The sequence below is a fragment of the Chamaea fasciata genome, unplaced genomic scaffold (assembly GCF_029207755.1).
Source record: "Chamaea fasciata isolate MVZ Bird 193981 ecotype frontalis unplaced genomic scaffold, bChaFas1.0.hap1 SCAF_2, whole genome shotgun sequence".
In the NCBI taxonomy this organism is placed as follows: domain Eukaryota; kingdom Metazoa; phylum Chordata; class Aves; order Passeriformes; family Sylviidae; genus Chamaea; species Chamaea fasciata.
In genome coordinates, this window is record NW_027094087.1 from 86040369 (window position 1) to 86067457 (window position 27089).

Consider the following 27089-nt stretch of genomic DNA (forward strand, 5'->3'; position numbering starts at 1 on the left):
CAGCTACCTCCTTTGCCAACACTTTTTTTCACTGCATCATGGAAGTCACAGTGCTAGGCATGCTGCAGGTTTTTTTTTTCTTTTTTTTCTCTTGTGACTGGTGAAAAAGAGCAATTGGATGCGTGGGGTTTCTTTCCAGAAAACTGGTTTATGCTCTGTAATAAGGTTTGGCCTTATTTTTATCAGGATTAACCTGTAAAATTCATACTTGAAGTTAAGCTGTGATGCCTTTCTGCCTAACATGACTGACTTGGATTTAAATATATGCATATCAGGTTTTAAAGCTTTTAGAGCACTTCTCTGAATAAAAATAGTATTAGTACACTTGGAGTGTGCAAAATATTCAGGGAGAGCAAATCTTATATGAGGCATGACTCCAGGTCCCATTTTTTTCTCTAACTAGTGCCTAACTCCACTTGCAATGGCTTTGATGAGGCTGTCCCAAGGGCTTACAGAGCATCCCCAGGAAAGCAAATCTGCTTTGTTGCGACTGTTCGTTTGGCAACGCCTCAGTTTTTAAAGGTAAGTGCTCACCCTGGGTCCTGTGCGTTTCAGAACTTCTTGAAACACTTTCAGATGGGTTGACACAGAAGGTTCTTAGTTTTGCTAATTGAATGGATTACAGATATCACATTTCATGCATAAAAATCCATTGAAGAGGATTATCAGTTCAAGCCAGGATCTGTGGAAGCAGTGTCACTTCTGCCCCCTTTGCACAGGATAGAGAAACCCTCCTTGCATTAGGAATTGCAAAGTCACTATGAAATTTGGTTCCTCATTGCTGCTTTCTGTTCCTGCAATGGGACAATGTACAAAGGTCTCAGCTTAACTATTCTAGCCTAGTTAATTCTGTGATTCTGTGATTTTGTGATACAGATGACCAACACTTTCATTTGTGCTCCTCAGCATCCTTCGTGGACTACTACTTGTTTCCCTTCTCACAAATCCTGGAAGTAGCTGCTTGTGGTTATAAGGATGGACAAACCAAGCTTGTGCCTAATACTGCTGTTCCCTAATTAACAAATGTGAATTACTGCATCAAGTGTCCTCTGCCTAGAGTTTAAGAGGTTTTTTATGTAATTAAGATGTGACCTATATGAAATCACTGCTCCCTTGACCTGATTCCATTACTGCTCTGCAACTTGCAGGGCATTCTATACTGATTCCTCACCCTGCAGGCAAGTAATGTCCCTTCTGGGTGAGTGAGGACACTTCCATGAATCTTAACCACAATAATCACATCAGCAGAACGGCTGGAGTTACAGGTACTCTGAGAACCATAAAAGCAAATTCCCTTGTCTTTGGGTAGCTAGCATCTCAAAATAAACAGGGAAACAAAATGGGCTATTCGTGGCAATGAGCTTCCCAGTGCTAGGGAGGAAGCAGCTGCTGAACAGCCCAGAGAAGGTTTTAACTGCTACAAAGTCCTGAACACATATCTCTTCAGTTCACCTGGGTGACTCACCTAACTCCTACTCTTGACTTCCTACTGTAAAATGAATGTAAAATGTTTATCTGACCAGCTAAGGAAGACAGAATCAGCAGTTTGGTTGCACACAGCAGTGTTTGCGCCTTGATTTTTAGTGTGTGTTTGTGGCATCAGCATGGATTTTGGCCTAAACTGGATAGAGGGGAAGAGAGAAATTTAAGGTGTTTATGAAGTATTTTGCCTCTGCACAGCTAGACTTCAAACAACTTTGTCAGCATTGACATGTGTCAAAAAAGTGCTTGATGGTGGCACACCTCAGCTTGTTCTCTGGTCCCAACAGGGTTTAAAACATCGATGGTCTCTTCTGCCTGAGGGACAGCAGAGAGAGAAGCAGTAATGGAAATGAAGGGAAGGTGTCACTGAGCCCACAGCATAGGGGGATGTGGCATCAGGGAGCAGGGGAAGAGCTGCATTGGGGGCCAATGGGCAGGCTGTCCTTACCAGTGAGGATGGAGACGCCCCTGCAGGAGAGTCATGAAGGACGCAGGAACCCTGGATGCCACAAATCCAAAATGCTCATGCTGGGAGGTCCCCAGACCAGGAGCTTCCAGGCTGACTCTAGGCAGCTCATGGAGCTGCAGTTGCCCCTGCAAAGCACCCAGTGGGAGAAGAGAGTTTGGCAGAGGAGAGCTTGGAGTGGACAGTGAGGTGGCCATGGAGTGTGCAGCCAGCCCCAGCCCATGTACAGGTGTGCACTGTGCTGCCATCCTTCCCTCTACTTCCCACCTCCACCCAGCAAGTGACCACCAGTGACTGCCTCCTGATCCTCATCTCTCTGGGGCAAGGCCGTCCTGCCTCACAGACAGCCCTGTGCCCTGCCTTGCACAGCTCACTTATTAATTACCATGCTCGTGAGCACTGAGAGCTGCTGTGAATCTTAAGGGCCAGCTTGTTTGCTGTGGCAGTGTAATGCAAGGCAACACTGACCCTTTTTACCCACTGGACAGGTCCCAGGCAGGCTGGTTGCATGAAAAGGCATTTATTCCTTTGCAGCTACTGAGGGAGAAGGAAAGTGTCCCCCTTTCTCAGAGAGCTTGGAGGGCAGACATCCAAAAGGACCAAGGGTGGTGGGTATCTTTAGTAACACAGAGGGAGTGAAGCAAGATGTGGCAAGCCCTGGTGGGATCAGGCACAGGCTGGATGCTGGGAAAGCCCACGGCCATCACACCCCAGGCACCGCTTCAAAGCCAAAAAAGTTTTGGCACCCTGAGGCAAAGTCTCAGCTCTTAAGTATGTGTGCATTACAAGTTCTTCTCCCTATCTCCTATAAAAAATGTTGGCATTGATAAATACAGTAGTTTTCTCTCTGAAATGGCCAGAAAATGGGTGAATCCTCTGTTTTGTCCTCTTATGCACCATGTATTTATAGCTGATAAAAGCTAGATGAAGCAGAGGGGCAAAGCTCCAACTCTCAGTAAGTCAGTTTTCTTCATTGGACAGGAGATGTGCATTGTAGAAGAACCTCTAGAGGAATTCACATCAAGACACAGTCTGGAGTGGAAATTTTTATTCCTGGATCACAGGTTGGTAACAAGAAAAGCCCTGCTGTTTGTGCTTCGTGCTTTTCTACTACTATTTCACAAGTACAGTTCTCTCAAGTAGTGTTCCATATCACGTCTAAATCTCATGAACAAGAGGGCTGCCACCAAAATTCCTACAAAAGCTGATGTTTACTTTTTTTACATTTACTTTTGCTTTTATTTTTAATGGGCTTTTAAAACAAAAGGACTCTGTTTCTTCAGCTGAATTTTTGATTAGCTTGTTCTTCCTTCCTTTAAAATTATCAACAGACCAAAGTCTGTCACATGGCAAAATGATCTAATTATTATACAGCTGCAGAAATCCTTCTTTCCAAATCCAGTCATTGATTGCGTGTGTGCAATTCCCACTGAGTTATGGAGGGAAAGTCTATGCTGGCCTGAGGCATCTGTGCTGGCAAAAGTACAAAGCAAGTACTCAGCATGCCACAGATGAGCTCTCCAGGCACCCACAGGAAAGCAGCACAGATGATTTCCTCTCTTATCCCCCAGTCCCAGCACATGATGGCTTCCAAACACCTCCCCACGCATTTTCCCCTGTGTAAGGGCTGCAGGAGCCATCGCAGAGCCCCTGACCAAGCAGCAGCCAGCCTCCCTCACAGCAGATTCCTGTGTCAAGGTCCCTGAGAAGCTGGACTGCTTTCCACAATGACATTTTCTCTGAAGAAGGGGTGTTGTCATAGTCCTGGTGGGATGGTGCCTGCTGGTATTGCTGTGCCCAGCTGGGTATCCCAGGCTCAAGGTGGGGGAAAGCCAGGACCCAGCCCCCTGAGGTGAACAACTATACACTGATAAGTGAAAGTAGATCTGGGCTGTTTGCATCTCTGCATCAACATGCAGAACTGCTTGTGCTGTGTTTCATGGACTCATGTTGTGCCCAACCGCAGAGCGCCGCCGATTATCGGATACTTGCCTTTTGAAGTGCTGGGTACTTCTGGCTACGACTATTACCACATAGATGACCTAGAGCTGCTAGCAAGGTGCCATGAACACTGTAAGTATCTCATGGCCCAGGTTCCTGGGAAATCACTGGGACACCTCAGTGAAATGTTGTTTGGAAGGGGAGGTTTGACTCTTGCCTCAGCCTGTATACCTTAGCAGAGCTGTAGCAGACTGCAGGCATTGCGGCTGATTGGCATCTGGGACAGATTGACCAAGCTCTGAAAAATACAGTTTTACCTTCCCCAAAAGTAGTCAGTGAGACTCACTGAATGGATAAAATATGCCCAATTTGACCCCTGTTCTGTTAGTGAAGAATATGCAGAAATAGTTCAAGCAATTCTTTTGGATTATTTCTCCTAATGTTGTTGACTGTGTATCTGGGATTAGCTGTGATTATTTAAATACGGTCTATTAGGATTTAATTGAAAAACTCTTTCACTAAGTAAAGAAAATAAGGCAATGCTTTTCAAATATTTGCCTACAGAACTGGCTGTAACATCTCAGCTTACCACCTCTGCCTGTCTTGAAAGTATCCTGTCAACATTAGTTTTCATATGTTGACATTGAAATATAGAAAGGCTAAATATGTGGATGTTTGGGAACCTCTTGAAATCACCAGGGGAAAAAAGTAGAGGTTAATTTGGTTGGTGAATCTTCAAAACCTTCAGTGCACCCTGGTTTGCTGTAGTTTGAATTCTTGTCAGTCTGGGAATTTTCTTTCAAATTATTTTTGTCTTTGCACAGTATTATCTCCTGTGCTTACCTCATTTTAAATCCATCTGCACACAATACTCATCTTTTCAAGCATTTTTATCCTGTATTTTCCTGCTCTAGAACTTAAGATGATGACTTAGAAAATAATCCCAGGTGTCTAATTAGGCAATATGTGATCAGCACATAAAGCAGGGTTAGATCTATGTTTAAATTTTGGCAGACACTAATTCATTAGTGTCCAGACTTAAGGTTAATTATACTGTGTAGGAATGTACCATCCAAAGTGTCAGAAGTAGATACCTACTAATCATTACGATTTTTGTTCTGTCAGAAGGCTGAGAGGAGCACTTAGCGAAATTGGTGCTTATACTTCTGTCTACCTAGGACAGATACTTTTGTCACTTTTTTTTTTCACATTTCATGTCATTTTCACGTGGGGGATTGTGCTACAAGCTGTGTGTATTTTCTGCTGGCAGTGATGCAGTTCGGCAAGGGGAAGTCGTGCTGCTATCGGTTTCTGACCAAAGGACAGCAGTGGATCTGGCTCCAGACCCATTACTACATCACCTACCACCAGTGGAACTCCAAGCCAGAGTTCATTGTGTGCACACACATGGTGGTAAGGTATGGAAAATCATATCAACCGGCCGGGACATAAAGGACAGTAAGATAGGAGCATCCTTGTATCTGCCAGCATTTTCTTTTAAAAATATAACATCATTTACATAACAAAAAAATTAAGCCTGAACTTTCTGAAGGAAATAGGTTTTTGCACAATTTTGTGCAAAAACGGAGAATGGACAGATCCCTTAAATATTCACTTCCTCTAAACCTTACGTTGTTTTTAAAGGGATGTGTTGAAGCTTTCCAGTGAATTCATAAAGTGGTTGTAGGATGTGGACTTGACCTTTTTATATAGTTCTTTAATATGCATCTTGACTTCAAGAGATAGGAACAGAGCAAAACCTGAAAATTAAAACTGTCAAATGTTATTCAGTAGCATTTGGCTTAAGTCACTTTTCAGCTGTTCATTTAACAGGTGAAATATACAGTAATTTGTTCCTTCACTCTCTTAAAGCACGTTTTAAGAAATATAGCAGTTTCGTGTTGATATACAGAATTATGTTTTCCATTCAGTTACGCAGATGTTCGGGTGGAGAGGAGACAGGAGATGGGCTTGGAAGAAGTGTCCTCAGAGGTTGTGTCCTCAGCACTAAAGGTACCATGAGAAAAGCTTTTTCCATGAATTTATGTAGTAATCACAATTTGTTCCCATGCTAACTTCACCAAAGACTGCAGCATTGTCTTTCTCCAATATTAGTGGATTCTCTCAACTTCAGAACTCATTGCTCACTTGAACAACTTTGACATAAATTAGGTGAGTTTATGAAAGGATGAACCTGGACATCAATAGCGGCCACAAATGAAGTGGAACATGGGCAGGGACAGTGTGAGATACCTTGACTTTTCCTTGGCAAGGTACTACAGTTTTAAGATTAATTTGGACAAGTTCTGGCAATCAGCCCTCTTGGCTACATCTCAGTGATCTCTTGAGGAAAGACAGCAAGGCTCATCCTCAGTGCACGGCTGAGTGTCTCACAGAGGCTGCAGTTGCTGTCACATCCAACTGAACACAAAGATTCAGAAAAACATCTGAAGGCACAAAGTGACTATAGCAGTAACTTGCTATTTATTTCTAACTCAGTGATAGTTGTTTGTAAAATGCATTAGTTTGATGCTGTTTGGAAGGGGCATTGATGCCTTTGTCCAGGTCTTCTGCTGGCGCACCTGAGATTAGTTCTGCTCAAGTCATTTTAGGTCTGCCAAAGAACTGGTGTGCTACTATTACTAAATTTTAAAATTCTTTACCTCTGACAGATGCAATAGCTATTCTCTTTTTCTGGTTTGTTTTAGGACAGTGGCACCAGCTTGGATCCTGAACAGCACTTTAATGCACTTGATATTGGTGCCTCAATCCTCAGCGCTAGTCGGACACCCTCAGTATCATCCAGGAGCTCACCAAAATCCTCCCACACACCCAAGTCTGACCCAGCATGTGAGTGGCATTCCTGAATTACGGAATTATTTTAAATTTAGCCAAGTTAAAGAAGGTGTGCTTATATACCACAGCTGCGACTTTTACAGTAAATTATGAGGTATCGATGATATGCACTGACAAAGAAGTGCAAAAGCTGAAGTGGTAATGTACAGGAGGGAAGGTTCTAGCACAACCACCCTAATGCTGGAAGATGAGCAGTGGGATTAGACGTGAAATGTGCTGTTTCAATCTGTTACCAAAGTGAGGATTTTGTCTTTAGATTTGAGGGCACCAGTGTGAGCAATATGAGACTTCTCTAGACTTACATGAGTAGCAACAGCCTGTGGGTGACTCTCCTCTGGCCAAGATTTAGGATGCTCCAGTGTTGACTTGGGTATACTATTTCTGCTTCCTGATCTGGAAAAAAAACCATTGAGTTAACCTAAATTTACAGTTATTTTGCCCATATAAAGGGAGTTCCAGCTGGTTCATGGGTCCTTTTGCACTGCTCATTGGAGCATAGAATCATAATCGGTCTCATTTACTTCAATCTTTGCCCAGACCCTCCTTATCAGTTTAATTTTATTGCCATTGAAGTCAACAAGAACAGCTCTGACTCCCACTGGAATTTAGCCAGGCCATTACAATTTCCACCCAGGTCTTGTCGTATTACCCATTTCAAACAGGGTTGATTTCCAGCATGTGAGATCTCACTGGTACTTTTCTTGCAGCTACACCAACAAAGCTGATTACGGAGTCTAACACTCCCTTGCCAAGAACACCGAGCACACAGCAGGATTTATCCGTGCATAGACTCAGCCAACCTACTGCTCTTCAGGTAACTTCACAAGGAATCATGGAAGTAGGCAGAGGGTGCAACAGCATGTGCCACATATGCAGCGTAGCAATTGGAAACAACTTACACAGAAGCCACGGCATTAGAAGAAACCTAAACTTTAAAGGAGCCAAACTTATAAGTTTTGGTTTGTTTTGTTTTTAACCTAGGTTTCTTTGCCTTCTCAGCTTCCATGTGAGCTTCTCCCACAGCAGTTGCTGCCTCAAGCAACTCTGCAAAATCAGCCTGCACCTCTGGCACAGGTTAGTTGGGAATTTGGAAGTGGAATAGGTCACTTGCTTATCTCCTGATATTTTCTCTTTTTGGGGCTTTTAGGTTACCTCTCTAGTAACCAAAATCTCCAAATCCAAACTCTCAAAAACTTATAATATTGTGGGAAAGTAATCTGAATTATACACTTGTATGTTTAAACATTTAACTGCATGCAGGTGTTCAGAAGCCCAGGTGCATGTAGGTTCAGGTGTGCATACATCTGTTTCACAGGAGGACAAAAAACAGACAGAGAAAGACTTTTCAACTTTGCTTTTACAGAACCAGGTCTCATCAAGATCAAATTCACAATGAGAATTAAAACCAAAAACTAACAGAGACACCCAGTCCTGCCAAAACCACCTGTTTGGCTGTGCTGATGTAGAACTAACCAGCAGTAAAGGACGTGCAAATTCAACAACACCCATTTTGTGAGTGTGCCAATAATGGTGAGGATGCCACTGAAGACAAATTTCAGATTCCTCCAATCTGTTAACCCATATCTCAAAAGTTGGTGATAGCCCAAAAAGTCATCTCAGGGTTACATTTGCAGTGGATTTTGAAGAAGCAGATTTGAGTACCACGTTCCCAGCACACTGTTTTTCTCCTGTGGTCCTGCTGTGATGATACACCCCATTATCCTCTGATTTTAGAAATGACAGAATATTGCTGGACCTAGACTGCTTCTACCATTGATGCCATATACTCACTCACAAGATCCCAGAGTTTATTTCTGTAGCATATAAAGTCCTGATCCTGGCTTTAAAATAACAAATTCTCATTTATCTTCCATGTTTAATATTCTTTTCATGACTCCACACTAGCATGCAGTGAATAAACAGCATATCAATTATCTGCTCTGAGCATTCATTTTCTTTTACAGATACTTCTCTCCGTTATTCATTAATGCATTTTCAAACATCAATTAGTTTATGTATTATAAGCCTCCATGTGTTTTGTTTGACTTTTTTTCTACCTCCCTTTCTTCTCCATCAAAGCTCTTTGTGAGGAGCAGCTTTCCAGCTGTTTACCAAGAGCCCTGCTGCCTTGTCCCTTCCCCAGAAAAGGCTCTTACTGGCACACCAGCTCCGTTTTTTTCCTGACAAGTTAGAGTGCTGTCCAGTCATTGGTTAAGCCTCTTTGAGCCACCTAAATCTTGGTGAAAGGAAGAGGGCTGAATCGAGTCTGTCTACACAGGCAGCCCTCTGGCAGCAGTCACAGCAGTACTCCTGGCGAAGCTCAAGATGAAGCCTGACGTGGAGCAGGGAAATAACACCAGGACATCGCAGCTCAGGCTGCTGATGTTCACACTCCATAGCAAAACTCCTGCAGAGAGTACCAAATCCCCACACACTTCAGTGATTTTCATAAACTGTTATTAATATTATGATATTATGCTGTACATCCCACTTTAAAATAATTAATATGTCAGCCTACAGCAAGATAATTAATTATTTAAAAGGCAAAGGTGCCTGCAGCACCAGGTGAGTGAGGGATGAAACTAGGTACATGTACATCCCACCAGGAACACTTCTTGGCTTCCTAGCTGACCATTGCTCAGCAATTTAGTGGCAGAACACAAGCTCGTTGCTTGTAGAAATGGTGTGGCCAGGTGCCTTGCTGCCAGCTCACAAGGAGGAGCTGCACAGGTTTCTTCCTGCTGCCTTTTCTGCCACTTGTCCTTAGCTGAAGGTGACTGATGGCGGGAGCTGGAAGGCCCTGGGTGTCCTTGTGGCTAACATTTGGCTACAGGGTGGCAGCAGCAGGGAAAACATGATAAGTGGCCACAACTGTGTCTGCAGTGAGCAGCTAGCTGCTGCCTCGGGCACCATCTGCTTGAACTTTGAGTAGTTTTATTTCCAGCAAAGGCTGTGATGGTTTTGTCTCCACTGAAATGCAATTTTAGCTTCTGCCTTGCTTATGTGAATGAACAGACACCACAGTGTCACCCTAGATGTCACCTGAATGTAAATGGTTTACTTTAAACCAAGTGCTCCCAATTAGAATATTTGTTTGTTTGCCTTCCTCATTGTCATAAATTAAAATCCCGTACAACAGAGCGGATGTTGATGACTGAATAATAATTAACACTAATAATCCGTTTGGGATTGAGCAGGTGTTATTCAGATGACAGAAAGAAAGAACAAGTTGTTCGGTGAGCTGCAAAACTAATGAAAACCAGTTTCTCAGGGGCTGTGCCTTGCAGGGCTGGTGCAGCCTTTCCCACAGGAGGAAGGGATGAGTGGCTCCTTCTCTCCTTTGCTCAGCTGAAGTTTTCATGAAGTTACAGCAATCTGGTATTTCTGACACTCCCACAACTCTGTTGAATGTCTCCAAAAAGAAACATGGCTCATCTCCTGGGCCAGAAGGACTGAAAGAAAGTTGGAAGGTAGGCAGAAAAGAAAGTTTTAAAGGAAACTGAGCTAAAGAACAAATAGGATTTCTTTGCTTTACCCAGCTACCTATTGTCATTACACTCGTGGGAACTGAATGTCTTGAGAATGTCTTTTTGTTCATCACATTTGAAATGAGGAACCATCCTGACAGACACAGGTCTCCTCCCCTGGCTGCAGCCCCCCAGCACTCAGAGAGAGAGGAGTAACCCTGGCATCCTGGGGTAGCACTCAGTGGAGAAAAACACCTCTCCTTGGGCATGGTCCAGCTGGTTTCTTTCAGATGCCCATGGTGGAGGAGAGGAATCACACCATGAAAATGCCAGTCCCTCTCCGTGAGCTGTAGAGCCTCCCTGGATCGTCACCAGCACTAGTGCATTGAGACCCTCCCTACCAGGGCATTTGCTGACATGATCCCAAATGCATCACTTTATTTTACTTTTTTTTTAAGAAACCAAACTGAAATTACTGCTCTGGGTTTTACTTGTTTATTTTGGGGGTTTTTTTGCCTGCGTTAACAAACCTTGATTAAACTGGCGCAACTACAAAGATCTCACAGGTTTAGTCTCCCGTGTTTGACTGTATCTAGGAAGATGATACTTTTCTGTGTATTACATGACTTTCCTAAGGATTCTGTGGACAGTTGTAAATACCTAAGTGAGATGAAGAGCAACTTCATATGATGCCAATGGCAGAGTTAAAGCTGAGCAATGTTTTCTGTGAAATGTTTTGAGTTTAGCTCTTTTAATTTATTATACAATTAGAGATTTCTCCCTAATTAGTAGAGCGGTTAATGATCTTGAGATAAATACTCTCTGGTGCAGGTCAATTGCTGTTAGTGTCTCGTTGTACAAAAAAACAATAGAAGCTCTGTAATCACAGGAGTCATAATTAGAGTTATCAAAAGTTTGGGGGCTAGAGTGGGAAAAGGAAAAAATAAAAAAGCAAAAGAGAAAGTTCCTTGTTTTCGTCCGTAACAGCTTTCACTCCAGTATACCAGCTAATTGTTGATATTAGGTATATTAATACAAAATGCATGTGAAAAAGAGAACAAGAAGACAATATGAGGTGAATATGCTAAATATAAGAACCTGCGCAAAAACTTAAGGAATAATAATTTTAAATCAATAGCAATATATTCTTGTGTGCAACTTTACAAAGCAAATTCAAATTTAAAACTAAGGCCTGGAGTGTCAAAAATGGATTTTGTTTCTTTTTGAAGTATAAAATGATTGTGAAATTACCTGGTTTAAAATTTCTTACATTGATCAGTTGAAGAAAAGACAGGTTCCTTTCTCAAAGGGTCTTCAAAGAATTTGCATGTTAATCAGTCTGCCATCACCAAGCCGGGCAGTTAAAATGAAGCTCTTTGCTAAAACTGTTTTTAATTCCTTTTCTAATAAGGATCCTTTTAAAGACTTAAAAGCAGTCATCACTAAAAGAGTTCATATAGAGATAATTAGATTACAAGACTTGTCTTTTTTAAAGATCTTCTGTACAGACCCAGGTTAAAGCAGGAATTATCTGCATCTCGTCTATGATCTGTTGCTCATAGCATCATTCCACTCCTAAAATCAGGATACCTGGGATTCTTCAGAACCAGAAGGGTGGGCTACAACAAGCAGCACTGGATTCCCCTTTGAGTCACTTGTTCTTATTCCCAAACATCTGAGGTCTCTGCTCAAGCATTCCTCTGGTTGTCTTTATACATGGACAAGAAAGAAAGAAAGAGACCCTGCTCTGGCTTCTCCTTTGTAACACCAATTCAAAGTAACACGAACTTCCCTTTGGGAGGTTTGACACCAGTCCTCCTGCTCTGGGAGAGGCACGGGTTGTAGATGCTGCACTGCTGTTTGCAGGCACAAGCACCATGAGTCACAGCATGGCTGAGGGCTCATGTCACCTCCTCGGGCAGAGAGTGCAAGCTGTGAGTGCTCACTGATGCCTCTGGCAGCAAAGTGGGCTCTGTGGCTTCTGTCACCAGCAACTGCAGGTGCCACCTCAGCAGCCCTCCTTGCCCCTAAGCAGGGTTGGCTGTGAGACTGACGTCCACCTGGCCACCACTCTGAGCAGTGACCTGCCAGGCTGTGTGGGAAAGCCACCCTCCACCTGATAAATGGAAATAAACCCTCTGAAGTTCTCACTCTTTCTCTGCCAAAGACCATTTACTTGCAGATACCAGCTTTGCTAGAGGGAATGTAAAGGTACTTTGGTATACTTAACTGGTTTAAGGTGAACTAGTTAGCTGATACAAATCTGTTCTGTCACATTTAGCTTTCTCTTAAGTAGTCAGAAATTTCGTCTGAGGAAGTGTACAGTGGTGCTAGCACCAGAGTACTCTTTAATTCCTGTCTTGTTATCTTTTTTTCCTACCAAAAAGCCAGAAACAATGTAAGCCAGTGTACCATGGAGCAGGAAGGTTCCAGCAGCATCAGCTCACTCATTAGCACAGAGCCACTGCAACAACTGTAGGGACAGGGCAGCATTTTCAAGTCACAGCAAATTTTTTTGGTTTTTTTGCCCACAGCCAAACACGTTTTCAAAAAAGATCTTGGATGCCTTGATTACATAAAAACCTGAAAAGATTTTCTGAAGGACTTTGTTCTTTTTGTCAAAAACTGCTTTTTACTTTTGGAATATAAGCTTGTGAAAAGCAATTATTCCAAAGCCTATTAAAGTAATAATTAACTTTGGTGAACTTTGAATAATACCTGAAAGCACCAAATACTAGGGATTTATTGCTGTTAGTCCTCTCCACAATTCTTGAATGATTTCAGTTTGTGCCAGTATTGCTGCTGTTGGAGGTTGCATCTGCTTCTTGACCTTGATTAATGATCTCCATTTTTTACTGTTATTTAGAATAGCCTTTCTTCCATTGAGTTGAGCTATTCATTTTGCATTACATATAAAAATAACTTCATGAGTATTTCTTCTTGCTTGAGTACTACTCAGCTGTACAAATCTAGAAAATGTTTGTTGTGGTGGTGTTTTGTGATGCCTTAGTAAGTCATCAGCAGAACAAAGCATTGCAGAACTGCTATTTCTGTGCAGAAAAAGGAAAGCGTTAGTAAAACACATCTGGATTATACTGCTATGTCACACTAAGGGCTCCAAACTACAAGCTAATGAAAATAATGCACTCATTTGCCATCCAGTTAAGATGCTATTGATATTTTGAAGTAGCGTACTCTCAAAAAGAGTCCTTACAACAGAACGTGGTCAATTGTAAGCAGACCATACTAGGTGAGTCAATTTCATATATGTGCATAACCCTGAAAATAGACAAGATCTATCTCTGCCTACATGTTAGTGTATTACAAAGGCATTTTTACTTTTTAGCTGTGCTTTACAATCAATAAACCAGTAACTCCTTACAGAACAATGTTCTACTGAGGCCTCTTTGTATTATGATAACTGATTTCCACCCCGCCTTTTTTTTTTGCCCCTCCCTAGTTCTCAGCACAATTCAGCATGTTCCAGACCATCAAGGACCAGCTGGAGCAGCGGACACGGATCCTGCAGGCCAACATCCGGTGGCAGCAGGAGGAGCTCCAGAAGATACAGGAGCAGCTCTGCCTGGTCCAAGACTCCAGTGTACAGGTGCGTCACTACTGGAAGGGGCAGAGTCAAGCATTCTCTCTCACATGACTGTTGATAGGCTTGGCAACTTAAAATTGCTCCAGAGTCCAGGATATCAGGACAAGTGGATACTACCTCATCTGAATGAGGATGTTGCCTTCTAAAAGCCTCTTGAGTAACCTATGTCAAGAAAGATTTAAGAGCTCTCTGGAAGAAGAGAAGGAAGGAATACCTCAGCCTTAGGAGGAGAATTATTTGGGTCATTTACAATAGCATTTTATTACTTTATCTACCAAGTCTGAAGACTACTTGGTCTTCAGACTGAGCAGCTGTAGTAGAAAGAATCTTGAAGTTCAGACTTCCTTGTCACATAAAAACCCCTGAAATTCTGATGATGGTCATTTGTTCACACCTGGGAGATCCCTGAATTTGTTCTTCACTGGACAGGCTTAAGCCTTTAGGGTGAAGCTGACTGAGCCTGCTCTGCTTCTGCCTTTAACACCTCCTACACAGAGGTAGAATTCTCTAGTACAGTATGTGCTTTGTCCCCCTTATGCCTACCAAACCTCAGAAATAATAGCAAGTGCAGTTTAGTAGATCACAAGTTTCCTTTAATAACAAATGGACAAATCATCCAGTTTTATGAAAGTTTTCTGAATGTAGGGTGATTACCTCTAGTTTCCTCATAATTTAACTGTAAATGCCAGGTTAAATGATCCTTGCTAGTAATGTGGCACTGAGGGCTTTGTGAGTATTTGGTTTTAGAAAACAGGCTCTGTCAAGGAAACAAATATCTCAAAGAGTATTTTATGAACAGGATGAAAACACGGGGCCTGCTGAAGTCAGTGACAATTTTGCTTGCAACTTCCACGCAGAAACAGACTCTCACCTATCATCAGTGTCTGAGAAATGCAGTTTCACACATTAACAAATTGGGATTGTATGTTTAGGTAATTAAGGGATCAACGAAGCCAAATTAGAAACTTTGCTACCTAAGTTGCTTCATGTGCACTGCTGTAAGGCAACACAGCAACTGTGAGTTCCAAACCCAGGACTCCCTGTTCCTGGCGCCATACAATCACATAGGGAGATCAGGTTTAGCTTCAGCATGTTTCTTCTATTAGTTCTCCACTGACTTTGATTAATGGGAAGAGAAAGTCTCTCTGCAATTAACAGGTGCTCAGTTCAGAATCATGTCATATGTCTGAAAGCTATTATTGTTATTATGAATATCAAGAGATTATATTCTCACTTCCTCTCTTTTTAATTGGGTGACAACCATTACTCTCTCCTGGTGACATATTCAATAATCATACACAGTCTTTTTTTTCATCATCCAGGCAAAAATAGAATTTCAGAGCACATTCTTATATGTAGAAAACAGATTTTATTTTTAGAAAGCTGTCTCCTATATGCCTTAGGATGCATTTAACAGCACAAAGACCATGAAACAGATTCTCAGATACACTCGGAGCTCAGGCAGAGGCCCTGAGGGTAAAAGGTGGGTTGTTCTGTACTGCCCACCCCTAACCAGTTTGTAGCTCTGAGTTACCATTTGGGTGATGCCGTCTCCCATGAAGACTGCACCAGGTTGGACCAAGTATTTTCAGACCATTACAAGTTCTTTGGTATCAGTACCTACCATTTCCCAGCTTACTGCAGATGCAGAACTAAGAGGCAGGGAGAATGGAAAGAGCTTGGAAATGCGGGGGGCTGCATTTTTTCCTGAAATGGCAATGCTGGATGGGGTCATCCAGCAATGCTGGATGGAGAATATATCCTCTGTATTTTGTGTGCTTTTTTGGTCTCCTCAGAGCAATCAAACAAGGTGATGAGATGCAAGTGGTCACGCTGACTCCTGGCCAGGGCCTTTTTCTTCTCCCACTTTCTCTAGGTTAAAAAAGAAACAAACAAACAAACAAACACACCCCCCCCCCCCAAAAAAAAAAAAAAAAAAACCACCAAAAAACCACACACACACACACAGAAGCTACTGTGCTGTTTCAGGGATAGATTGAGATGAGGAATTAATTTTACCTTACTTGGCTAGACGCAATTTGAAAGAAAACCTCACACTTCTGCAGGCAGCTCTTTTGTGACTCACAAGCAGCGAGGAGTAAACTGTTAAATCAGAAATCCAACCATGTGCTTTGCTGCACAGATTTCATCATTCAGGGAGCTGGATGTCTGCAGACATTGATCTGTGTCTACTATCAAAGCTAAAAGGCATAGTAACAAACAGGCTACTATCAAGCACATTTCTAGTGTCTTTAATACACTGTGTAATAGAGCTGTAAGTGTGGGGGAGTGATGTAGGCTGTCTGAAAAGGGAGAAGTGTTCCCTGCTTTTCCCTTCTTAGATGATTTATTAGCGTATCATCCCCACTGGTTCACTCCCTTCCACACGGAAGCATATAGGTAGCTCCATGGAGAATTAAGCTCGATTTCCATTTCCTTCAGAGATCTTCAAAACTGAGTACAGCAGTCCACCAAGAAATGCTTTCCCAGCCAGACAGATGTTGAGCACAGTAGTCTGCATTAGAAACTGTTTGCAGGAGCCTCGTGCAGAGAAAGATGAAACTATCTGGAGGAGGGTTGCGGGCCCTGAGTAAAAGTGTTCAAAACCCCATTAAATCTCTGTTACTGCTTTTCCCAACGATGAAGGACAAGGACAAGAGCAGAAAGAGTAATCTCAGAAGTCAGAAGGATGCTGTGTCTGCTCCAGTTTGAACAGTCTAGCTAATTCACAGATGCAGAGGAAGGCAGAAAGGCTGAGCCTGACCAGCTTGCAAGAACTACAATCAAGACCATCCACAGCCCCCCATCATTTGTGAAGCAGGCTCTCTTCGAAGTCAATGAATCTCAGCTTTCTAGTGCTGTGCTTCTCATCTTTATATATTTTACATAAAGAAAGAGTCTTGATGCCTATAATGATGAGTCCAAAAGCTATAATCCCCTGATTATCCAAAGGACAGGTAGAGTCAAAGAGATGTTTTCCTCAGGATACCTTGTCAGTGTGATGCAGCCATTAGCTGTAGGACCCATCTATCTTGCAGTGAGGGGGCAGCAGTGTCAGGGGGTCCCTCCTCTCCCTCGCTGCTTTGCTGTGTATGTTAACAATCTGGCCAATTAAAAAATGTTTGTAAGATGCTTCACTGACCTTGCAGTCCACAAAATCACCAACGAGACATGTCATTAGCAGCTATACAGTTAGGAGGCTGCTAATTTATCTACTTAGACAAGGGAAGATTTTATTTTTATGAAAAGGTTTCTCTTGTTATTTAAAGCTGCTGTATTTCAGTGTTTTGGGGAATTGAGACAGGACTATCACAAAAGAGGCATGTTATGAAAAACCACCATTAAGTTTTGTACAAATGAAGCTTTTAGGTTTAACTAGCAGGTGGAAATTCCACGCTTTGATCCTCCATCAGGTTAGCTCTTGTTTTTGATAAGGCATCTTGAGTCTTCAGTTTTGCAGGGACATGGCCACCATTGCTTCCCTCTCTGAGCTTGTTTTTTCCAGGTCCTTTATGTCCAGAGGGTAACAATGCTGCTTTCACCATTATAATGGCAACAGAGGGTCCCCAGGTATGAAACACTCAGAGCCCTCTCTGGGTACAAACACATGAACAAATGAAATTGGCCTACTGGGATAAACTTGGTTCTAAATTTATGGTGTGTTAGCTGCCCACCATTAACTCTGCATGTTCCTACCCAATGGCACACTGGTAATTGCAGAGTAGGTTACTCTGCTTTCTTTGGAGGATAAACTCCTTGGCCTTCATCTGGAAGTGAGGTAAGCACACAGGGCGGCCCCTGCTAAGTAAGTAGTCTGCTGCAAGTTCATACCCTGCCTGACATTCACCTTGATAGATGTTGAATTTGCATTGGGTGGACTGAGTGTTTCTCCAGTGCCATGTGCCATGTACAAGGAGGACACTAAGCTAATCCTCCTAAAGGTCTTAATTTGCAGTGATCTGTCCAGTACCAGTGGGCTCACACTACCTCCCCATCACTTTTTTGACATGCACCACTTGCTTTGCCTGTTCCAAATTTTATATCAAATTTTGTATCAGTGATAACCTGTTTCACTGCTAGGGCTAATCAAGTGAGTTCATGTACTAAACATGTCCAAAGCTTAGCTTCTATCTACAGAAAATAAACAAGAAAATGAATTTTCATGATATTTGTCTTTGATTTATTCATAATAAGACCTATTTACTTGGCAGAAGTTGCGAGACCATCTGTCTTTCTGAAATGTAACGGCTCCAAACTCAGTGAGCAGTGCTTTTAAAAGAAAACACTCAGAGCTAGTTTCAGACCTGCTGCAAGCAGCAGCCCTAACCCTGTCACTTGACCCATTTATTCCTATCAGACATCTCTGAGATGTGGTTAGCCTACAGCACCTGAAACAAGCTGTTGCTTTTCCTTAATTGTCCCCCTCTCCCAGCTGATTAATTTAAGATTTGTCTGTACCTTTTTTCCTGGGTAAAATCTTGGCACACAGAAATCAATTAAAAATTTATGACATTTAAATAAGCTGTGTTTTTAAAGCTAGATAAATAAGTACAAACATGATGGATCAAGCCATACTTCTGCAAAGAAAAGTAATATATTATGCTGGGCCTTTGGAGAAAGGTATAGGCTTTTTCCAGGAAAAATTAGAGGGGACATGATAGTTTAGGGAATTGTTAATATAGCAATAAGCTGCGCAAAGGTGTACTAATTACTGGGTGTACCTCAGATGTACTGCTAGGCATGAGACTGATGGATGAATAACGAAGAGAATAATTGTGATTCTGATTTCATTTAAAACTTAAGTAGCCCCACTTAAATTAATGGAGTTCCACACATGTAGCAGTGGTGTGGAATCAGAATCCAATAATTATGTCAGCTGTGTGGGATGTGTATCTCTGTACAATCCTTGGTGGCAGAAAGGCTAGGTCTGAAATAATGCAAAGAGAGCTTGTAGCATTAATAATGTATAGTTTTAAAAGATTACTTTTCCCTCTTTACAGCTGTAATAAAAGAAATAGCCCCTAGAAAAGCAAAAATTCCCAAGTCCTCTAACTTTTAAAGAAGAAAGCCTCATCTTGAAATGCAAAGGCAGAGAGGACATCATTTACAGAAACACTAAGAGAGGAGCTGCTAGCTCTTTTGCACAAGTCAAATGCATGGCACAGTTAGGAAGAACACCAGGTGACAGTTACCTGATGGGAAATCAGATAAATGACAGCGACTGTCTATTTACACATCCTGTCAATGATAAGGACACAGCCATTCAGCTTGGAGAGCTCTGGCCTGACTGTGGCCTCATTAAAAACATTCGACAACTCAGCTGGGTGTAAAATGTTGAATTTCCAGAGACAAATTCAAAGACAGTTCTGTCTGAAAGGTAGGTGGATTTTTGTTGAAAGGAGAAACAAAAGGGCTGAAAAGACACAAAGTTACTCTCTTCTCTTTGGTCAGGATGCCCCAGAACACAATGAATGTACTGGGAACTGCTCTTAAGAGGGCTGTGCCTGCCCAATGGAGAGAGAACTTTTACCTTCAAGACACATTTCACAAGTAATGGGTGCACTTGCTGAACAAGAAACCAAGAAACTAGAGACAGTGGAGCTGTTAATGTAAGAATGATAGGTGATTTCCAACTAACAGTAAATGTGTTACGAATCCAGAAATGCGATAATTTTGCTTTAGAATATATCTTTGGATTTACTTCTGTCACATTCATTATTCAAGACATCTGGGCTATGTAAATAAATCCTCCCCTCTTCTTTTCCAGATGATCTTACAGCAGCCAACAGCGTCCCTGAGCTTTAGCAATACTCAGCAGCTGGACCCACAACAGCTACAGCAGAGGTCAGGGGCCATTTCTCAGCAGCAGCTTGTCCCCAGTCCTCAACTTCAAGGGCAAATCACATCTTCACAAACAACGAACCAGCAGTCACTGAGAGAAGCAGGCGTGATACCGAGCCAGGTAATAATTTCTTTGAATAGAGAGGCATTTAGATGGAAAGGAGACATTGAGCTGTTATTAAGCAAGAAAGTAAAATCATGTCAGTCCTGTAACTGTGCCTTTGCCTTCCCTTTATTATTCTGCTGTATAAGGGCAGCCTATAAAAAGGGTTTTCCTACACCATTTACTTTACCTTAAAGCCTTTCTTTAAGATCTCAGCCAGGAGGGTTACTTGAGCAGCTGTTTCAGCTTGAAAATGGAGCAGGGGGGCATGCAAAGGTGTAGGTGACTTACTGTTCTTCAGGTGGTCCTGAAAGAAACCTGACTGATCCCACTGGAAAATTGAAATAGTGAGACCTCTCAGAATACTTGCTCCTCGAGCCCAGTCGGACACCACCAACACAACAATGCCTGTCTGCTGTGGTGGCATACAGAATACACTGAGATTCATTTGAGACCCTTGGGCTGAGAATGTTAACATGTTCCTGCACAGCAAAATAAAGTTCAGCCTGAGCAGTAACTGAGATCTGTGAAAGCTGTTGGGTTTGGCACTGTATTTTTTGTTCATACTACTGGTTTCTCAGCATTTCCAGTGTTTGGTCTTCACCCACCTGTTCTACCTCCCTTCATAGAAAACTTAGCTCCTGTTTCTTCTTCCTAATTGTGTGGCAAGCATATTTGCATGATTGTCTTCAGAGTCCCCAGCTGTAGCTTTTCACCTCCTACATACCTGTGCTATACCTATTTAATGACTATTAGAGAGTGCCCCTTGTCTTGTATTTGTTATACAGACACTGATGCACAGGAAGTTCCACCAGAATATAAGGAAGAACTTCTCTGTCACTCATGCGAGAGTGACCATGCACTGGAACAGGTTGCCCCGAAAGGGTGTGGAGTCTCCCTCACTGGAGATTCTCAAGAACCGTCTGGACACGATCCTGGTGTAATGTGCTCAGGGATGACCCTGCTAGAAGAGGGAGGCTGGACCAGATTTCCCACTCTGGTCCCTTCCAACCTGACCTGTTCTTGATTTTGTGAAATAGAAAAAAAAAACAAAACCAAAGAGAGAACAAACAAAACAAGAACAACAAAAAAACAACCACACCACCTTTTTTTTACTTTGACCTCTTTCTATCATGGGGCTTGGCGGCAGCTCCTCAGGCTTAGCTTTGCTCCTGCCTTAATGGGGGGTTCGTTTGGGCAGCGCCGGGTTTGCTGGCCGGCAGGAGCCGGCCCGGGGCAGCCGCGGGCATGACAGTCGTTTCGCGTATGGTGACAGCAGCCGGCGGCGGCACCGCCAGGCACCGGTGCCCGAGTCGGGCCGTCTCCCCGCTCTCCCCTCTTCTCTTGCAGGGCCCGAAGGCGGCGCGGAGCGCGGAGCTGGCGCCGGGCGGCGGCCGCGCCCCGCCTCGCCCCGCGCCCTTCGCCTCAGGCGGCGGCGGCCCCGCGGCGCCCCCTGGCGGCCTGTCCCGCGGCGGCACGCCCGCGCCCGCCGGCTGCAGCCACGACCAGCAGCTCAGGTACGGGCCGCGGCCGCGCTCCGGGAGGGCTGAGCCGCCGGCTTTGCCCCGCGGGAACAGCGACCGCAGCGCACACCAGCTCTTGCGACTGCAGTCATGCACGGGTGCATTAACATTCCCAAACTGTAGCCGTCCGACCCCGCAGCGTTACGAAAACTGAAACCTTGCTGCTGACACTTTGAAGAGCACAAGGTGAATTTAACTAGAGTTGTAAAATATTACTCAAGCATTCATATACTTAGCAGATAATAATGGTAAAAAAATGTGATTTATTAGGGCTGGGGCACCCAGATCACCCCAGAGGGCAGGCGCTGCCCCAGCCTCCACCTTGCAGTGCCCAGGATGCGCCTGCCACAGCCGGCAGCTGGGTCAGACCTCCTCACACTCAGCCTGGTGCCGTGCCTGTGAAAATGCCGTTTCTTTGCACACTGTGGGATGTGTATGGTCCTCTTCTTCCAGCAATGTCACTTTTTTTTTTTTTCCCCTCATGTGCCAGATTGTTGCTTAGCCAGCCTATTCAGCCCATGATGCCTGGGTCCTGTAATGCAAGACACCCTTCAGACCTCAGCATGGCGGGATCCCAGGCCAAGTACGTGCCTTGTAAAAGATAAAACATCAAAGCTGCTTTGGAGGGGAAGTAGCCTTCTTTTATAAGATGACAAAGTAGTTATAAATATTAGGAATGTGTTACTGTGCTGAGCCTGCCTTCCAGCATCAGGGTCAGCCTTACCCTGCCTGGTTATATCAGGAAGAATGACAGAGAGAAACACAAAGTGCCAGTAGCATTTTAACAAGCCGTGGCTGGGGGAATTTTTGTCCCTCACACGCTGCATGCTGTTGCACTAGAACTTCTGACCCACCAAGGTAAATGTGAGAAAGTCAGCACTGGCTCAGTTAAATGACTGGTGCCAGGAAAGCCTCACCTCAGTTGTTTTGTCTCCTCAAGACTTAGGTGAAGGAAGCAGAACACACTGATGAAAATACACCTTTTTTAAGCTGTTTTTGTCACTGTACTTAATTGTGAGCTGCTAAAATAATAAGCAACTGTTTGCACATCATTTCTTCAAAAATAATTCTTTTTACAAAACAGTATTTTTCTAATGTTATTTCAGGAATGTAGCTACTCAGTATTTCTTTAAACATGATTATTGTTGTTTAAGATTACCTTGAGTTAATTTGTCAAATGTAAATATTGTAGCTCTGCTTTTAAGCCTCTGAATAAAAGAGGCTTTACTTGCAAAGATGCATCTCCCAGCTCATGTAGATTCCTGACTCGTGGGACCCTTTTATAGGAACTCACATCCTCATACAAGTTTCCACTGTAGCATTTCTGACTAAACCCTAATGTTGAACAGCTGTTGAGTGAACACAAGTCACACTATGATCTCATCACCCTTTACAGGATAAACAGAATTAGGCTGAGTTGGAAATAGTCGCATTGTGGTTTTGCCCACAGCCTTCCACAAAACAACACATACTTAAGTTTTGCTTTGCAAAAGCAGAATGGCAAGAGGAGATGAGTATTTTGGTTCTGTCCCATCCCTCATTCCAGAGGGTTTCTAGAGGCTTCTTCTGTTCCTAGAATGGGGCTCATGGTGATGGGAACTGCTGATCATACTTGGTAATATGTGTATGAGCAGCTTAAGAAGTAATCAACCCTCGCCATGTTTCTGCAGATCACCACCCCTCAGGCAGTCACAGGGGAGCACAGGCAGCAGGACAGAAGGTGCATTTGCTTCTCTCTTGCTGCAGTACAGGGTTCAGCATATTAAAACAGAATCAAAGGCCATTTGGCTTAATGAGCCTGGGATGTGAATACTGTGGCTGAAGACGAGATGTGCATAAACCAGAATTTTTAATGAATGTAAAATGTGATCTGGATTTTGAGGTGAAATGTATTCTTCCCTCCAAGTCCAGCTTGTGCACAGAGTAAGGGAAAGCAGTGCTGCCAGTAGTGCTGTTGTTCATATTAGCAGGTCCCATGCATGAGAATAATTTATTGAGAATTATTTGGGTAATAAATAATGCAGAAGAGAAGGCCCAGGAAGACCTTACAGCAGCCTTCCAGTGTCTAAAAGGGGCTACAAGAGAGAAGGGGAGGGACTCTTTACAAGGGCATATAGGGATAGGGCAGAAGGTAGTGAATTTAAACTGAAATGGGGGCAGGTTTAGATTAGATATTAGGAATAAATTCTTTACTGTGAGGGTGGTGAGGCACTGAAACGGGTTGCCTAGAGAAGTGGTGAATGCCCCATCCCTAAAAGTGTTCAAAGACAGATTGGTGGATGGGGCTCTGAGCAACATGGTCTAGTGGAAGATGTCCCTGCCCATGGGAGGTAGGTTGGCACTAGACAGTCTTTAAGGTCCTTTCCAACCCACAGCATTCTGTGATTCTATGATTTAGGAAGACTAGGGATTGCCATCCCTATTTTAAGAGAAGACCTTTGCTTCCAACACTTCGTTCTTGATTGTCTTGCTTCTTTCTTCCATAGGTATTCTCAAACCCAACAAATGTTTCAAAGTCTGGAAGTGCAGACTTCCAGCAGCAGCTCTCCAATCATACTGATGGGACAAGCAGTGTTAAACCAAGGGTTCACCACTACCCCTCCTTCCCAGCCATCCTCTTTGCCACCTATGCAACTCCAGCACCAACAGCATCAGCAACAACGCTACCTGCAGGTAGGACAAAGAGGATGATGCATAAAGTGTGCACACTGAGTAACAAAGTGAGTGGGCTGTGCAAAGGGGACCCCAGGTTTCTGCTGGAGCCTGATCCTGGCAGAAGTGTCCATTTAAGAGATTCCGATTCTGACTTCTGACCTGCAACACACCGCTACAGTGGCTGGTACAGCAAGGGAGCAGTGGGAACAGTCAGAATATTTTAAAGGAAATTATTAATTCTGTACATTGAAAGCATAATCAGATTATCTTGGATATATTTGAAGTTTATTTCCAGCTGGAGAAAATCAATGCCTTAGGATTTGTTCTGTACTCTTTATTCAGTATAAAATTTGCTTAGTTTACAAGTCAAAAGATGATTTTTAATTACCAGCATCAACATAAAATAGATCTGGATCAGATATCTGGATCCCTTCAGGAAACTAACATATTTTCTCAGCTGCACAAGGCAAAGAAGATAAAGTAGAGCATGTTGCCTGGAAGAACCAGGTGATTTGAAGATGTAAAAATACTTATTTTTTGACCTAATTCAACACATACTAAAGTAAAGGGAGGAAATTAGGTGCCTCTGTATTAGTTCAACAGGAGCTGAACTGAGTCTATAAAACCCGGTCACATATCCACTGGCATCATTGAAAGAGTATAACCAACCTCAAATGATTAAACTCTTGTTATTGAAATGAAATCCTTATCATAGTGGAGAATGATTAAAACAAAATCTGGCAGATACTGTTTCCAATAAAACATCTGCAAAATTCACATCAACACTGCAAGGTCATGCCCAACTGTAAGCTCAGGAAAAGGAAGGGGTAGAAGGGACAGTGTGAGGCACATTAGGATCCCGTTTTATTTCTGCCCTCCATCCATGTCATTTCTGACATGTTCACCCACGCAGTTCCCAAACAAGACTTTTTAGGATAACCTGCAAATCCCAGGCAGTGCATTCCTATGAGAAAACCTTCTCGATGCCTAATTGGATTGTTCTTTTTTGCAATTTATGTCCATTCCTTCTAGCATTAGTTAAGCTAACCTCATGCCAAGCAGCTCCAGAAATAAAAGCCAGCAAACCAGTAGCATTTTTAAGCATCCTGTAACCTGAGGACATTAACGTGTGAAAGAATTGAACACCATGATAAATTTTATTTTATCTGTAGGTGCAAACACCAAGTTCTTTGCACAATGAACAACCCGATTCTTTGCTCCTGCCATCTTACTCACCACAGCAAGGAAATATGGGGTATCATCAGACACAGCAGCAGCAGCAGCAGCAGCAACAGCAACAACTAACATCAAGAAGAAGGAATAGTTTATCGGAATCATCAAATTTACCACAGCCTCTGCGATAAGAGTCCCACCAGCACAATCAATGCACGATTAGCTTTAACCAATGGGCACATGGGGCAGAAGAGAATGACTTTGTACTTACTGTTCTGGCTTTTGCACAAGCATTTCTCTCCAGGCTCTATGACAGAAGTACGCCCAGAGTGCAGACTGCCACAGACAGTGCATTCACGGCATACCGGCTTCCATTTGCGCTGTGTCATGAGCACAGGATGTACTGACAGAGCAAAATAAAAAGGAGCACTATCCTGTGCGGCCTCCATCACCACTAGGAGCATGGGAAGAGGCACTCAATCCCGGCGTGTCACTCTGGAAGCCATCTGGCAATTCCAAAAGACTGTCGACAGACTCATGAGGTACTTGGCCTTCACTGTTTCAGTTCTTCTTTTGTGTATGAAAAGCACTGCGTCAAAGGTCTATCGAGGAGAGAACAAGAGATTATTTTTATTATGATTATTGTTATTATTTTGCACAACTGCACAGATGACAAAACCTAGGCACTTTCTGTAAAGAGAAGTTTGTTTCTTTATTCTTGTGGCCAAATTAGCACATCCAATGGAGGAAAAAGCCCAGCCATTGGTGAAGATGGTCTACAGCTCATAACCCTTGATTTAGAATCTGAGAAGTATTATGCAGCTTACCCTAACTGTTCTTCATTACTAAAAACCAACCAACCAAAAAAACAAACCCACAACCCACACTGGACCGTTTCCTACATGAATTGTGATTGCAAAGGAGAACTCAAATTGTAAGCACAATCATGCAACTCTCCAATAGTACAACATGAAGCCTTCTTCAACCTAAACTCACCCACTCCAAGTCTCTGAGAAATATGCACTGTGTTTTGGCCCACTGACTCGGGATGCTGCAGACTATTACATATCTCTTTCATTATAACATTTAGGATTAAATTTTCCTTTGGAGGAAAAGAAAAAAAGAAAATGCACTTTTCGCTTTTTTTGTATGTTTTCCGTTGATATGTTTCTAAGAAAGATTTTATGTAATTATTAAATAAAAAGTAGTGTATTGTACAGCTGTTGTAATAATGACCTATTTCTATATAAAATAAAATTATATGGAATTATGTGGAAATTATTTTGTATATGAAATATCAACTCATTTCACAAGTATAAAGATTGTGCTTGTGCTTTTTTGTGAGTGGGTATTTTGTAATAAACTAATGAATTAGAAATGTTTTTGTGAAGGGAACTACTGTTTCATGCTATATACAACTCAAACTATTATTTTTTCCATTTAATGATGGACAGTTGTCTTTATTTGTAGAATAAAATAAAATAGCCAAAAGGCTTTATTGCAGGACTTGCACACATTTTCCTGTGACTGTTGAACTATGTGATTCACTTTAGACTTTTAATCTTAGCCACACATTTGAATGGTGTTCGGCACCCAGTTAGCAAAACCAAGTACTATCCCTTGTAGTTTTTGTCATGGCATAGACACTGGGAATGAAAGCTCAGGAAGTTATCTTAGCTGCAAGTGAAGACAGCTCATTTTAAGCACCTTTAAAACTTCAAGCACCTTTAAAGACCTCAGGCAGCTTTGTACTTCCAACCAAAGAGTTTTATATTAGCACAAAACAGATGGTTAAAAGAACAGTTTGACTCAGCATACATCTAGGGCTTTGACCCATGTCCAGCTTCAGTGTTTTAAGACACAGCTATCCTGAGTTTTGGGGTACATCATTTCTGGAATATTCACCCTGTAGACAGTCTGGTTTCCACTTTAGCATCCTTGTGCAGACTCCTTTTTATGTTAAATTCAAATTGACTAC

The 27089-nt window shown here is 42.7% G+C and overlaps 1 protein-coding gene across 5 annotated transcripts in view; it reads left to right on the forward strand.

Moving 5' to 3' along the window:
• NPAS2 (neuronal PAS domain protein 2) overlaps positions 1 to 26617 on the forward strand; it is a 104271-nt gene extending 77654 nt beyond the window's left edge. Inside the window, exons 8-21 of one of the 5 annotated variants that reach the window (XM_066176595.1) lie at positions 404 to 522; positions 2930 to 3012; positions 3915 to 4021; positions 5160 to 5307; positions 5821 to 5902; positions 6598 to 6739; positions 7453 to 7559; positions 7727 to 7819; positions 13673 to 13819; positions 19584 to 19778; positions 21111 to 21277; positions 21774 to 21866; positions 23770 to 23956; positions 25111 to 26617. In XM_066176595.1, coding sequence (XP_066032692.1) covers positions 404 to 522; positions 2930 to 3012; positions 3915 to 4021; positions 5160 to 5307; positions 5821 to 5902; positions 6598 to 6739; positions 7453 to 7559; positions 7727 to 7819; positions 13673 to 13819; positions 19584 to 19778; positions 21111 to 21277; positions 21774 to 21866; positions 23770 to 23956; positions 25111 to 25302 — 1862 coding nt within the window. In that variant the 3' untranslated portion in view covers positions 25303 to 26617. The other 4 variants (XM_066176598.1, XM_066176596.1, XM_066176599.1 and 1 more) reach the window with 4 other exon arrangements.
• The last annotated feature ends 472 nt before the right edge of the window (positions 26618 to 27089 follow it).